The 14,814-nt window shown below is 41.1% G+C and overlaps 1 protein-coding gene across 1 annotated transcript in view; it reads right to left on the bottom strand.

The window, feature by feature from the left end:
* Positions 1 to 14,814, bottom strand: part of PPM1E (protein phosphatase, Mg2+/Mn2+ dependent 1E) — a 199,061-nt gene that overhangs the window by 45,007 nt on the left and 139,240 nt on the right. The window contains exon 2 of the mRNA XM_060203846.1: positions 552 to 670. Within this exon, the coding sequence (XP_060059829.1) occupies positions 552 to 670 (119 nt within the window). The remainder of the gene's footprint in view (positions 1 to 551; positions 671 to 14,814) is intronic.

Raw genomic sequence — 14,814 nt, 5'->3', positions numbered from 1 at the left:
CACTAAGCGTGCCACCACCTGGCCCTGATTTTTGCACTTTGTAATGTGTGCACTCAACCAGGTGCACTAACACCCAACCCCTTTACTTGGATTATTTAAAGAAAGATAAATATTTTAATAGTGGTTTTGCTGAAACTCCCTCCTCTAACTCCTCTTTTCAGTTTCCTTCATATTTATGACTATACTAGTTCTGTTTATCCAGATATTATTTATGACATTACCCTGTAATGGTAGTCTCTTGTTCCAAATACCTTTTTTTTTTCTTTCCTTTTTTACCAGAGCACTGCTCAGCTCTGGCTTATGGTGGTGCTGGGGATTGAACCTGGGACTTTGGAGCCTCAGGCTTAAGAGTCTCTTTGCATAACCATTATGCTATCTACCTTCACATATTTTCAAAATTTATGTATATTTTTGTTCCTTTACTTCTTTTTATTTTTCTCCACTGCTACCATTATATAATGCAATTAGACTTAGTATTTTGTAGACATTCTCTGCAAACCACTACACAAGATGTTAGTATTTTAAAACAGATAATGTGCAAAGGTCCTCACCCACAGTCCCTTCTGTGCCATCCGTTTCCTTTGGGATATAATGAGCAGACAGATCACTCTGAAGGACTTCATCTGATGTAGCTCTTGCTAAAGCAGCAGCCAAAAAAGAAGGGCAATTACTGAAAAAAGAAAAAAAAAAGACTATTTTCAGCAAAAATTAGGAAATGATATATTTAGCATTATGAGCACTAACATATCTCAAAACAAAAGTATACCTTTACACAATAGCCAGTAAATTTATTGAGTTTATATTATGTGTTAGGTACTCTGCTAAGCATTGAACATGTATTGGTGAATAACAGTCCTGACTTCTGACTTAATATGAGTTTATAATACAGCTAGACAGACAGATGAAAAAATCATGAATAAGATTTCACTTAAAACTGTTTTATGTTTTTTCATGTGCATGATCCACGTTTAGACCAGCCCTTGCCATATTAAAGGAACATTCAGTGTCCTGGTCTGTCTACCTCTCTGTCTTTTGATCTGAAAAAGTCAGCTTGTCGCATTGAAGCCCCAGTGAGGAAAAAAAAATGAATAGACTTTTCCTTCAAAATCTATCTATTTCATCACTCTATTTCATGTAATGCTGGTAACTGAACTCATGTTTCCAAGTCAAGCCACTGGACCACTTCCTGGGCCAGTGGGATAAGTTCTATAATGTAAGTAAATATGACACAGCAATGGAAAATAATAGAGAGGGACACCTAGTTGGAATGGTCAGCAATGCCATTCCATTAAAAATGAGACTGATTTATGTGGCAGTGGAGAAGTTGGGAGAGAATATTTCAAGCAGAAAAACTACCATAAGCATGAACCTTTTGCAAAAGCTGGATATATTCAAGAAACTGAAAATTCAGAGATTTAAAAAAAATTTTTAAAAAATATTTACTTATTCATTTTCCCTTTTTGTTGCCTTTGCTGTTTTCATTGTTGTAGTTATCATTGTTGTTGTTGATGATGATGTTGCCGTTGTTGAATAGGACAGAGAGAAATGGAGAAGAGGAGGGCGTGACAGAGAGGGGGAGAGAAAGATAGACACCTGCAGACCTGCTTCACTGCTTGTGAATTGACTCCCCTGCAGGTGGGGAGCCGGGGGCTTGAACCGGGATCCTTACACCAGTCCTTGTGCTTTGCACCACCTGCGCTACTGCCCAACTCCCCAAAGTTCAGAGATCTTAAGATGAAATATATTGGGTAAAATAGAAAGTGGCAAGTCAGAGGGACAGGCAAAAACCAGTTATATGGACCTTTTAACAATGGTAAGGAATTCAGATTTTCCTCTGTGTCATGGAAATTCCTTAAAAATGGTGACTGAGGGGGCCAGACAGTGGCTCACCTAGTAAAGCACTCACATTACAGAATGCAAGGATCTAGGTTCCAGCCCCCTCCCCCCACCTGTGGGGGATGGGAGTGGAGGGAAGCTTCCCAAGTGGTGAAGCAGTACTGCAGGTGTTGTTTCTCTTCCTCTCTATCTCCCCTCCCCTCTCAGTTTCTCTCTGTCTCTATCCAAAATAAATAAATACAAAATATTTTTTTAAAAGGTGAATAGAATGCAATAACCAGACATATTAATTAAAATACCACTTTGTGCAACCCAAGAGGTAGCACAGTGGGTAAAGCAATGAATGTACAATCATGAGATCCCGAGTTTGGTCCCAGTACTGCATATCCTAGAGTGGTGATTTGGTTCTCTGTGTGTGTGTGTCTCTCTCAGTAAAAAATAAATAATTAAACAATTTTCAACTTGCCATGTCAAATGAAACTGGAAGGAAGAAGAATGGAGAATAACCAATCTATTGTTGATTGTTGTAATTCAATAGACTGTTATAATTCGAGACTGAAAAAAAAGGAACTTATTTAGGAGAAAGAAGATATAGATGTTGCTAATGATTGGCTATAGAGAGATAAGGTGGTGAAAGAATTAAGGCTGAAAAAAAAAAAAAAACAGAAGAAAAAGTCTCTAAGACTTTGTGAGAACTATGGTGATTACTGCCGGGAGGGTCGGGACACAGAGCTTTGGTGGTGGGTGTGGAACTATGGCCTGGAATCTTACGATTTTTTTTTTCCCCTTTTGTTGCCCTAGTTGCTTTATTATTGTAGTTATTATTGTTGTTGTTGTTGCTGATGTCGTCGTTGTTGGATAGGACAGAGAGAAATGGAGAGAGGAGGGGAAGACAGAGGGGGAGAGAAAGATAGACACCTACAGACCTACTTTGTGAAGCGACTCTCCTGCAGGTGGGGAGCTGAGGGCTCGAACCAAGATCCTTACACTTGCGCTTTGCACCACCTGCGCTTAACCTGCTGTGCTACCACCTGCCTCCCACCTTATAATCTTATAAACCACTACTAATCACAAATAAAATAGGGCTTGGGAAAAAAACCCTTTCCTTAAAGAAAGAATTAAGTCGGGGCCAGGCAGTGATGCACCTGGTTAAGTGCACACAATACAGTGCGTAAAGGCACAGGTTCAAGCTCCCGGTCCCCACCTGCAGGGGGAAAGCTTCCCAAGTGGTGGAGCAGGGCTGCAGGGGTCTCTCTCCCTCTCTATTTCCCCTCCTCTCTCCATTTCTCTCTGTCCTTATCCAATAAATAGATAAATAAATAAGAGCTTTTTTTAAAAAAAAAAAAAGCATTAAGGCAGGATTTTAGTCTGAGCAAGTAGTTTTAATGGTGGCACTTAGGTGGAGAAAACAGTAAACGAACAGATTTGTGGAGAAAAAAGGAGTAGTAGAGAATACAAGTTCATCTGAGCATGTTAAGTTGGAAATACATGTGAGTATTTTGGTGAAGATACCAAATGGTTAGCTAGATTTTCTTTCTTTTTTGCCCCCAGGGTTATTGCTAGGGCTCAGTGTCGGCACTACAAATCAACCACTTTGTCTTTTCCTGTTTTTTATTATTATTATGTATTTATTATTCAACAGGACAGAGAGGACTTGAGAGGGGAGGGAGAGAGAGAGAGGAAGAGCTGTTTCACTGCTTGTGAGGTGCTCCTGCTGCAGGTGAGGTGCCAGGGGCTCAAACCTGGATCCTTGCGTTGGTCCTTGCACACAATGTGTGCTTAACCTGATGTGACACCACTGGCCCCATCTCTTTCACTTTCTCTCTGCCTGTCTCTAACTTAAAAAAAAAAAAGTATGGAAATGGGGTCTGAGAAATAGCTCACTATTAAGGGTGCATGCCGTGCCATGAGGGTGGCTTGCGCTTTGCGCCACGTGCGCTTAACCCACTGTGCTACCTCCCAACTCCCTAGAGCACACGTATTATCATGCACCAGGCCTTGGGTTCAAGTCTCTGGTCCTCAGATGCAGGAGGGGAGCTGGAGCAACACTGTAGGTCTCTCTGACTCCCTTTGCCCCTTCTATCTCTCTGATTACCTCCCATAAGAAGAGAGAGAGAGATGGAGAGAGAAAGAGAAGAGAAAGGGAAAGGGAAGGGAAAAGAAAATGAAGAAAGAAAAAAGGCCCTGAGAATGGTGCAGTTGTGCAAGCATGGAGTCCTAGTGATAGTGGAGAGAGAGAGGAAGAAAGAGAGAAGACAAAAATGAAAAAGGAAGAAAAGAGGCTGGAGACAGAAAAGGTTGATGAGTGTGAGGAAGAAGGCAATTTTCAAGTTGCTGGTGGGAACATAATTGGGGCAGCCTCTATATGAAATTGCATGGAGAGTTTTTTTTTAAAAAGCAGGAATGGAAAGGCCATATGATGTAACATAAACCATTCCTAGACACTCATGTGTATGTGGAAATCATTAATTCGAAAGAATATTTCTACCCCTATGTTCATAGCAGCGATAGTCAAAACATGAAATGCCATCAAGGGACTAATGAAAAAAGAAAGCTGTAGTATATGTGTACTTAATGGGATGCCACTCAATTATTTTTTCAACTTTATCATTTTTATTTAAGTTTTTATTTATAAAAAGGAAACAATGACTAAACCATAGGATAAGAGGGGTACAACTTCACACAATTCCCACCACCAAAACTCTGTAGCCACTCAATTATTTTTTTAAAGAGGTAATCGTGCCTTTTTCCACAGTGTACATGGAATACTGAGGTGATTAAGCTAAGTGAAATCAGTCAAGAAATAAAAGACAATTACCAGTTGCTTTCATCCATGTGGAATATAAATAACCAAAGTTAATGAACTGGAAAAATACAACGAAATAATATTTAGACTGTGAAAAATGTAGTTAACAGCCTGCAAAGGGAAAAGGAGTGGAAGGAATAGAGGAGGGACACTGATGAGACGGCTTTAGAGCTTGGATGGCTGGCACAGTACGACTTAAGATGGTGGAGTGAAGCTCTATTTCCCCAGGTTATTTATTTATATACTTATATATTTATTGCCATTACTGGGGCTTCATTACTCCAGGCCAGTTTTTCAGATAGAAAGAACTAGAGACAGACAAACAGTGAGAGGGAGTGAGAGCAAGACACTGAACACCCCCCCCCCCCCGCCCCGTGCCAGGGAGGCCAGACTTGAACGTGGTTGAGTATCCAGCAAAGCAAGTGTGTTCTTAGGTGAATTATCTTCCTGACCCAATACTGAAATTATCTAGTATGGTAAACAAATAAAATTTAATAGGGGTCTGGTGGTGGCGCACCTGGCTAAGCACACACATTACATGCTCAAGGACCGAGGCTCAAGCCCCTGGTTCCTGCCTGCAGGGGGAAAGCTTTATGAGTGGTGAAGCAGGGCTGTAGGTGTCTCTCTGACTCTTTCCTTCTCTATCTCCCCAATCCCTTCTCAATTTCTTGCTGTCTCTATCCAATAATAAATAAATAAATTAGAGAGAGAGAGAAGGACACTTAGTGCTTGTGAAGCTTCTCCCCTCCCACTGGTGGTACTCTGGTGGCTTGAACCCAAGTCCTTGTTCACCATGATACATGCACGCAGCTGAGTAAGCCACCATCCAGTCCCTACACTTCTCTGTCTCTATCCAATAACAAATAAATATATATTTTTATTTTTCACCCCCACCCCGATAAATAAATATTAAAAATTTTTAATATTAAAAAAATTATATAAAGGAGAAAAAAAGAAATTACACCCAAAGAATCTTGCCTACATGTAGAGGGTCTCACCGAGTTCCTGAACGTCAAGTCTGAGCCTAAACGCCATAATGGGATGAAATTTTAGGAGACTGTGGGGCAAATGTTTGAGTGTCCTTTGGAGTGTGGGAAGAATGTGAATTATTTGGCCAGAACAGACCAATTTTCTAAAAAGGCGATAATGATATTTGATTTAATGTTCTTAAGAACATTAGTATTCCACACAAAGAGGCAGAGTCTGCTTTCCCTTTTGACTTTGATGAAAATAAAATGTGATGCTGTATGACTTCTGGAGGGTTGGTCACGAAAGACTACATGACTTCCCTCCGGCTTTCTCTTATTCCTCCTTAGCCTTCCTCTACCCAGTACCTCCATTACTTGCTCTTAGCCTCCAGCCACCATGCTGTGAGGAAGCACAAACTAGCCCACATGCAGAATCCAAATGGACAGGCTCATGTGGAGGTAAACTGAGACTCCCAGGCTATAGCTGTTATCAGTTGCATGACAGGAGTTGCACAAGACTTCAGATAGTACCGGTCCTCACCCTTAATCTTCTGAGGTCCCAGACATTCTGAAAGAGAGATGGGCTTACCTTACTTTGCCTAATCTAAATTCTTGGGTCAAATAATTGCAATAAAAATTTATTATGTTTTAAATTTTTTTCAACTATCTTCATCTTTTAAAATGAAGAAATAAATTTTTTAAATTGAAAAATAAAAATCTGGGGGGTCGGGCAGTGGCGCAGCGGGTTAAGAACACATGGGGCGAAGCGCAAGGACCAACGCAAGGATCCTGGCTCGAACCCCGGCTCCCCGCCTGCAGAGGGGAGTCGCTTCATAGGCGGCGAAGCAGGTCTGCAGGTGTCTTTCTCCCCCTTCCTCTCTCGATGTCTCTCTGTCCTATCCAACAACAATAACAATAATAACAACAGCAAGGGCAACAAAAATGGGGAAAGAAAAAAAAAAGCCCTCCAGGAGCAGTGGGTTCATGGTGCAAGCACCAAGCCCCAGCAATAACCCCGGAGTATGTTAGAAGAAGGAGATGACCTGATTGTGTTAGTACTATTAATGAGAAGTCAAATAAAATAAAGGGGAATGGTTACTGAATTTAGCCTGTAAGTAATCACTGACTTGACTGGGTGTGAAGACAATTTAAAAAAAACCAACAACACGGGAGGAGGTAGATAGCATATTGGTTATGCAAACAGCTTCTCATGCCTGAGGCTCCAAAGTCCCAGGTTCAATCCCTCGTGCCACCATAAGCTAGGGTTGAGCAGTGCTCTAGTTAAAAAAAAAAAAAAAGGGAGTCTGCGGTTGCGCGGGTTAAGTGCACATGGCACAAAGTGCAAAGACCCTTGTAAGGATCCCAGTTTGAGCCTCGGGCTCTCCAACTGCAGGGGGGTCGCTTCACAACCAGTGAAGCAGGTCTGCAGGTGTTTATCTTTCTCTCCTCCTCTCTATCTTCCCCTCCTCTCTTGATTTCATTCTGCCCTATCCAACAACGACAACATCAATAATTACAATGATAAAACAACAAAGGCAACAAAAGGGAATAAGTAATATTAAAAAAAAAAAGACTTTTCAACAAATGCTGGGATGGCGGATGGCTGGATTGGACATTCACACATAAAATAATCTAGTTAAGCTCTCATAAAAAGTATAAAATTTAGGTTATACAAAATAATGGTTATGCAAAGAGACTCTCATGCCCGAGGTTTCGTAGTCCCAGGTTCAATCCCCCAAACCACCATAAGCCAGAGATGAGCAGTGCTCTGGTAAATAATACAAAATAAAAGTAAAAAAATAATAATAACAAATTTACCAAGTACAAAATTTACAAAAAAAAAAAAAATTACACAAAATGGATCAGAGACCTAAATTTAAGAGTTAAACCCTTAAAATTGTCTTAAAATATAGGAGCAAAACTTCATAAACATGGATTTGGAAATAGTTTTACTAAATATTAAGCCAAAGGAAAAAAAAACCTAAAAGCCCTGTCAAATAAAGTAAAAACAAAAACAAAAAAACAAAAAACTACAAAAGCTGGGTAAGGTTAAGAGACTGGCACTTTATTTTATTTTATTTTTTTAATATTTTATTTTATTTATTTATTCCCTTTTGTTGCCCTTGTTTTATTGTTGTAGTTATTATTGTTGTTGTCGTCGTTGTTGGATAGGACAGAGAGAAACGGAGAGAGGAGGGGAAGATAGAGAAGGGGAGGGAAAGATAGACACCTGCAGACCTGCTTCACCGCTTGTGAAGCGACTCCCCTGCAGGTGGGGAGCCGGGGTTCGAACCGGGATCCTTATGCCGGTCCTTGTGCTTTGCGCCACCTGCGCTTAACCCGCTGCGCTACAGCCCGACTCCCGAGACTGGCACTTTTTAAAAAATTTAATAATGTTTGACAAGACCGTAAGATAAGAGGGGTACAATTCCATACAATTCCCACCACCAGAGTTCCACATCCCATCCCCTCCACTGGAAGCTAAGCTTTCCTATTCTTTATCCCTAAGGGAGTATGGATTCAGGATCTATATGGGATGCAGAAGGTGGAAAGTCTGGCTTCTGTAATTGCTTCTCCTCTGAACATGGGCATTGGCAGGTTGATCCATACTCCTAGCCTGTTTCCATTTTTCCCTAGCGGGGCAGGGCTCTGGAGAGATGGGGTTCCAGGACACACTGGTGAGGCTGTCTGCCCAGGGAAGTCAAGTTGGCCTCATAGTAGCATATGCAACTTGGTGGCTGAAAAGCATTAAAGATCCTGGGTCCATACTCCCAGAGGGATAAAGAATAGGAAAGCTTCAAATGGAGGGGATGGGATGTGGAGCTTTGGTATTGGGAATTGTATAAAATTGTACCCCCTCTTATCCCTGACTTGTTGATCATAATTAAATCAATAAAAATATAAAATAGAACAAATTGTTTAATAATCAGGAACCCAAAGTTAAGAATATAGCAGATGTGATTTGGGGGCCTCCATTTTGGAAAAAGCTAGGAAGTCTATTTTAGGTATATTCCGGGGGCCCATGACTTTACTCATTTTTGCCTGATCCTGACAGCTAACATGCAGGTGGGCTAAAGGTATTGTCTAGGCAGATGGTGTCCAAGTTGGGAACAGGACTAGAAAGCTGAATCAGGGAAGAGAGTAGTTCCCAAATATGGGAAAGATCTTTGGTCCATACTCGCAGAGGGATAAAGAATAGGGAGGCTTCTAATGGAGGGGATGGGATGTGGAACTCTGGTGGTGGGAATTATCCCACAATCTTGTTAATCATTATTAAATCACTGAAAAAACAAAAACAAACAAAACAAAAACTAGGGGGCTGGGCAGTAGTGCACTGTGTTAAGCACATATGGCTAAGTGCAAGGACCTGAGTAAGAATCCCGGTTCCAGCCACCGGCTTCCAACCTGCAGAGGGGTTGCTTCACAAGCAGTGAAGCAGGTCTGCTGGTGTCTATCTTTATTATTTTTTTAAATATATATTTTATTTATTTATGAGAAAGTTAGGAGAGACAGAAAGAACCAGACATCACTCTGGTATATGTGCTGCCGGGGATTGAACTCAGGACCTCATGCTTGAGAGTCCAATGCTTTACCCACCTCTCAAACTACCTGGTGTCTTTCTTTCTCTCCCCCTCTGTCTTCCCCTTCTCTCTCCATTTGTCTCTGTCCTATCCAACAGCAATAGCAATAATGACAACAACAATACCAATAACAAGGATGGGGGTAGATAGCATAATGGTTATGCAAAGAGACTGTCATGCCTGAGGCTCTAAAGTCCCAGGTTCAATCTCCCACACCACCATAAGCCAGAACTCTGGTGTTGCTGTGTCTTTCTTGCTGCATCTCTCTCAAAATTAAATAAAATAATAATAAATAATAACATAAAAATAAAAAATAATAATAACAGTGACAACAACAAGAAGGACAACAAAATGGAAGAAATATCTATCCTCCAGAAGCAGTGGATTTGTAGTGCAGGGACCGAGCCCCGGTGATAACTCTGGAGGCAAACAAAACAAAACAACAACAACAACAAAAACTAGAAGGCTAAAATGGATTACACCAAAACTGGTTCTTTTTTTTTTTCCCTCCTCCAGGGTTATTGCTGGGCTCGGTGCCTGCACCATGAATCCACCGCTCCTGGAGGCCATTTTCCCCCCCTTTTGTTGCCCTTGTTGTAGCTTCATTGTGGTTATTATTATTGCCCTTGTTGACGCAATTCGTTGTTGGATAGGACAGAGAGAAATGGAGAGAGGAGGGGAAGACAGAGAAGGGGAGAGAAAGATAGACACCTGCAGACCTGCTTCACCGCCTGTGAAGCGATTCCCCTGCAGGTGGGGAGCCGGGGGCTCGAACTGGGATCCTTACGCTGGTTCCTGTGCTTTGCGCCTCATGCGCTTAACCCACTGTGCCACCGCCCGACTCCCACCAAAACTGATTCTACCACAACTTAATTCAAGAAAGTGAAAAGAGGGGCTGGGCAGTGGCACATCTGGTTGAGTGTACATGTTACAATGCAAAGAACCCAGATCCTACCTGCTGGGGGGAAGCTTCATGAGTGGTGAAGCAGGACTGTAGGTGTCTGTCTCTCTTCCTTTCTATCTATCCCCCAACCCTTTCCTCTCAATGTCTAGATGTCTCTATCCAATAAATAAAGATTTTAAAAAATTTAGAAAGTGAAAAGTCAACCGATATGTTGAAAAATACTTACAAGTCATATATTTGATGAGGTATCTGGAATGTGTCAAGACCTTGTAGAATTCAATAAAAAAAAACTTCAATTTTCAAATGAATCTGAATGTGTATATTTCCAAAGATGCACAAATAGGACACGAAAATATGCCCAGCATCATAAATTATTAGGAAAATGTTACTCAAAAGCACAGAGAGAAACCATTTCACACCCACTATGCAGAGAGGTAGGTACTGTCTTCCTAAAAATGGGGAGAGGACATGGACAGAATCTTCCCCAAAGAAGAGATCCAGAGGGCCAACAGACATAAGAAAGGATGCTCAAAGTCACTGATTATCAGAGACAGGCAAATAACGGCAACAACGAGACACCACTTCACACCTGTGAGAATGTCATACATTAGAAAGGACTGAAACAAGTGTTGATGTTACACGACTGGTGGGAATGCAAATTGATCCAACCCCTGTGGAAAACAGTCTGGATGTTCTTAAAACCCTAGAAATGGGACCTACTCTGATCAAGCAATTTCTCTCCTGGGGATTCATCCAAAGGAAACAAAAACACCTGTCAGAGATATCTCTGCACACCCATATTCATAGCAGCACAATTTGTAATAGGCAAAACGTGGAAGCAACCCAGAAGCCCAGTGACAGATGAGTGATTCAGAAAGTTGTGGTAGGGACAATCCCACCGGGTTAAGCGAATTAGAATAAAGTGCAAGGATCCCGGTTTGAACTACCCTCTCCCCACCTACGGGGAGGGGGTCATTCACAAGTGGTGAAACAGATCTGCAGGTGTCTGTCTTTCTCTCCCCCTCTCTGTCTTCCCCACTTCTCTCAATTTCTCTTTGTCCTATCCAACAATAACAATAACAAAAAAATTGGAAAATATGGCCTCCAGGAGCAGTGGATTCATAGTGCAGGCACTGAGCCTCAGTAATAACCCTGCAGGCAAAAAAACAAACAAATAAATTTAAAGGGAGAAAAATTAAGGTATAGGGGCTGGGTGATGACATACTTGGTTGAGTGCATATGTTACAATGAAATGTGTAAGAACCAACCGGGTTCAAACCCCCAGTCCCCACCTGCAGGGGAAAAGCTTTGCGAGTGGTAAAGCAGTGTTGCAGGTGTCTCTCTGTCTCTTTCCCTTTCTATCACACTCTTCCCTCTTGATTTCTGGCTGTCTCTATCCAGTAAATAAATAAAGATAACTAAAAAAAAAAATTCAAAAAGAAAGGTGTGGTATATATGTATAATGGAACATATCAGCCATTCAAAACAATGAAGTCACCTCCTTTGCCTTATCTTGTATGAGACGTGAAGGAATCATGTTAAGGGAGATAAGCCAAAAAGAGAACAAATGCTGAATGATCTCACTCACAGGTGGAATTTAAGAAACAAGAACAGAAAGGGAAAAGGGAAAACACAAAACGAAACTTGGACTGGGTGTGGTGTATTGCTGTAAGGCAAAGGACTCTGGGAAAGATGGGGAAGGGAAGAGGGGGAGTGGGCATCAGAGTCCAGTGCATGATGGTGGCAAAGGACCTAAGTTGAGGCTAAGAGTGCTTTGCAGACATCTATTACAGGGTGGTGAGAAATTGTACAGTTGTAAACTGTACAATTTCTGTACATACTGTAAACCATTACCTCCCAAGAAAATGATAAAAAAGAAAACATGTCCACACCAAAACCTGTACAGAAATGTTCATAACAGTGTTATTCATTATAGCCAAAAAAAAGTAGACCCAGTGGTCCGGGAGGTGGCGCAGTGGATAGAGCATCGGACTCGTGAGGCCCCAAGTTCAATCCCCAGCAGTACTTGTACCAAAGTGATGTCTGGGTCTTTCTCTCCTCCTATCTTTCTCATGAATAAATAAACAAATTCTTTTTTTAAAAAAAAGTAGACACAACCAAATATTCATTAACTAATAATGGTTAAATAAAAGGCAATAAAGTCATACAATAACTAGCCATAAAAGAAATAAATGGTTGATACCAGATACTACATGGATAAGCCCTACTGTGACAGGGCACTATCATAAAAGACCATGTATCCCATGATTCTGTTTTTTCTCTTGTTAAATAAATAAATATGTCACTAAAAAAAATAAAAATAACCTGAATCCTGGGCAGAGGTAGATAGCATAATGGTTATGCAAAGAGACTCTCATGCCTGAGGCTCCAAAGTTCCAGGTTCAATCCCCTGCACCACCATATGCCAGAGCTAAGCAGTGCTCTGGTCAAATAAAATTTTAAAAATAAATAACTTGAAAACTTGAATCCCTTTATTGTAATCTAATGTCCTGAAGTTAAAAAAAAAGGGGGGGAGGGTTAGGGAGGATATAGTGCACATGGCCAAGCAGCACACTATCCAAGTGAGCTTGTTTGCTGCCCCCCACCCTTTTTAAGGCAGAGAGAGAGAGAGATCATTGGTATACTTGTTATCTGGATCTAGGTTCACCAAAGGTAAGAATATGAAATACTTTAGAGAAATAAGGCAAGAGCCATTAGTCTCATTAATGTGTCATCAGTAATACATTTTAATGCAGTTTTTTACTTTTTGTCAGACAGGATGAAAATATTTTCAGTGAAGTCAGAAGGAGGATTAGCTGACTAATAGCTTAGATGTAAAACATCAAGCTAGACTCTTCACCCACACTAGCTTTTCCTATGTGTCAGAAAGCTTCTTATGGTTTTGATTCTGAACGGAAAGTGAAAAATGACTATTTCTGAAAAATCGGAATTGCAAATGCATTTTAACAGTCACATCAGAAAATACTTGATACAACTCAAGTATAAGATTATCATTAAAATGTGTGCTGTTTCAGACGAGTAATGCCAATACCATAGCAAACCTTTTTTTTTTTTTAAACCAGAGCACTGCTCAACTCTGGATTATGGGGGTGCGGGAGACTGAACCTGGGACTTTGGAACCTCAGGCATAAGAGTCTCTTTGCATAACCATTATGCCATTTACCCCCACCCTAATCATTTTCTTTCATAATTTTTCACACAATTACGAGATACAAAGATGCTAACACAGAAAGTTTTAAAGTTTGGCAAAAATATTATATAGTGAATATGTGAGGAAAACCAATACTTTCCCCTCCCCTCTCAATTTCTCTGTCTCTGTACAATAGTAAATAAATAAAATATATTAAAAAAGGGGGGGCCAGGTGGTGGCGAACCTGGCTAAGCACTCACATTACAGTGTGCAAGGACCCACGTTCAAGCCCCTGGTCCGTACCTGAAGGAGGAAAGCTTCACGAGGGGTGAAGCAGGTCCGCAGGTGTCTCTCTGTCTCTTTCCCTCTCTATTTCCCCTCCCCTCTCAATTTCTCTCTGTCTCTGTACAATAGTAAATAAATAAAATATATTTTAAAAAAAGAAAGAAAACCAATACTATGGTAGTCTGGAGAACAGGGGTTACAGATTTTATTATGTTGAAAACATTGCTGAAGCAGATCATGATTAAAATAGTTTAGCTTTTGCAACATGTGTCATTTGGGGGGAATGCCTTTTTCTGAGGCACTGGGGAATAAACTCAGGACATATATAACACCATTGTTAAAAAGTTCCCGACTCAACTTTTTAATTTTTCTCATTTCTTATTTAGAGAAGGAGAAACAGGCACAGAGAAACAAGAGAAATACTAAAATACCAATCCACTGTGCACAGATCCCCCTGCCTCCTGGTGCTATATGATTCTAGGACTTGAACCCAGAGCCTCATGCATGGTAAGGGGCATGCTCTACAAGGAGCTATTTCCAGGTCCCTGGACTGACACTCTTTTTTTGCCTTCAGGGTTATTGCTGGGGCTCCACGCTGGCACCACATATCCACTGCTCCTGGAGGCCATTTATTTTTATTTATTTATATTTTTTTATTGGTTAGGACAAAGAGAAATTGAGAGGGAAGGGGAAGACAGAGAGGAGGAGAGAAAGTTAAACACTTGCAGACCTGCTTCACCATTTGTGAAGCGAGACCTCCTGCAGGTGAGGAACCAGAGGCTTGAACCGGGATCCTTGCGTGGGTCTTTGTGCTTCAGACTGTGCGCTTAACCCACTGTGCTAACACCCGACCCAACTGTCTGTCTGTCTCTCAGTTTATTATAATTTCAAAGACAAAGAATCTTATTCATATGGACTGACTCTCTTAAAGTCAAAATAATCTGTTAGGTCTCTCAAATGTAGTTCAAGGACAAATATATATAATTTCCACTACTACCTTCAAGCAATGTATTTTTTCATATTTATTTATTTAGGATAGAGACAGAAATTGAGAGGGGAGGTGGAGGTGAGGGGAGCGAGAGAGACAAGTTTAGTACTGCTTCACTACTCGCGTGTCTTCCCCCCTGCAGGTTGTGTTATAGGAAGAGGCAGGACAGCTGAGGCTGTTAGCAGGAAGAAGGCTTATTGATGGTGGCAGGCCCAGAGGGTATTCAGCCAGATTCTGGACCTTGACCAAAGGCAGATTTGTCATTTTGTACATTTTCTGGTTCTTCAAAACGACA

Source organism: Erinaceus europaeus, chromosome 12, assembly GCF_950295315.1.
Source record: "Erinaceus europaeus chromosome 12, mEriEur2.1, whole genome shotgun sequence".
NCBI lineage: Eukaryota > Metazoa > Chordata > Mammalia > Eulipotyphla > Erinaceidae > Erinaceus > Erinaceus europaeus.
Note: the sequence above shows the minus strand (reverse complement) of the source record. Positions and strands in the feature narration are given on the sequence as shown.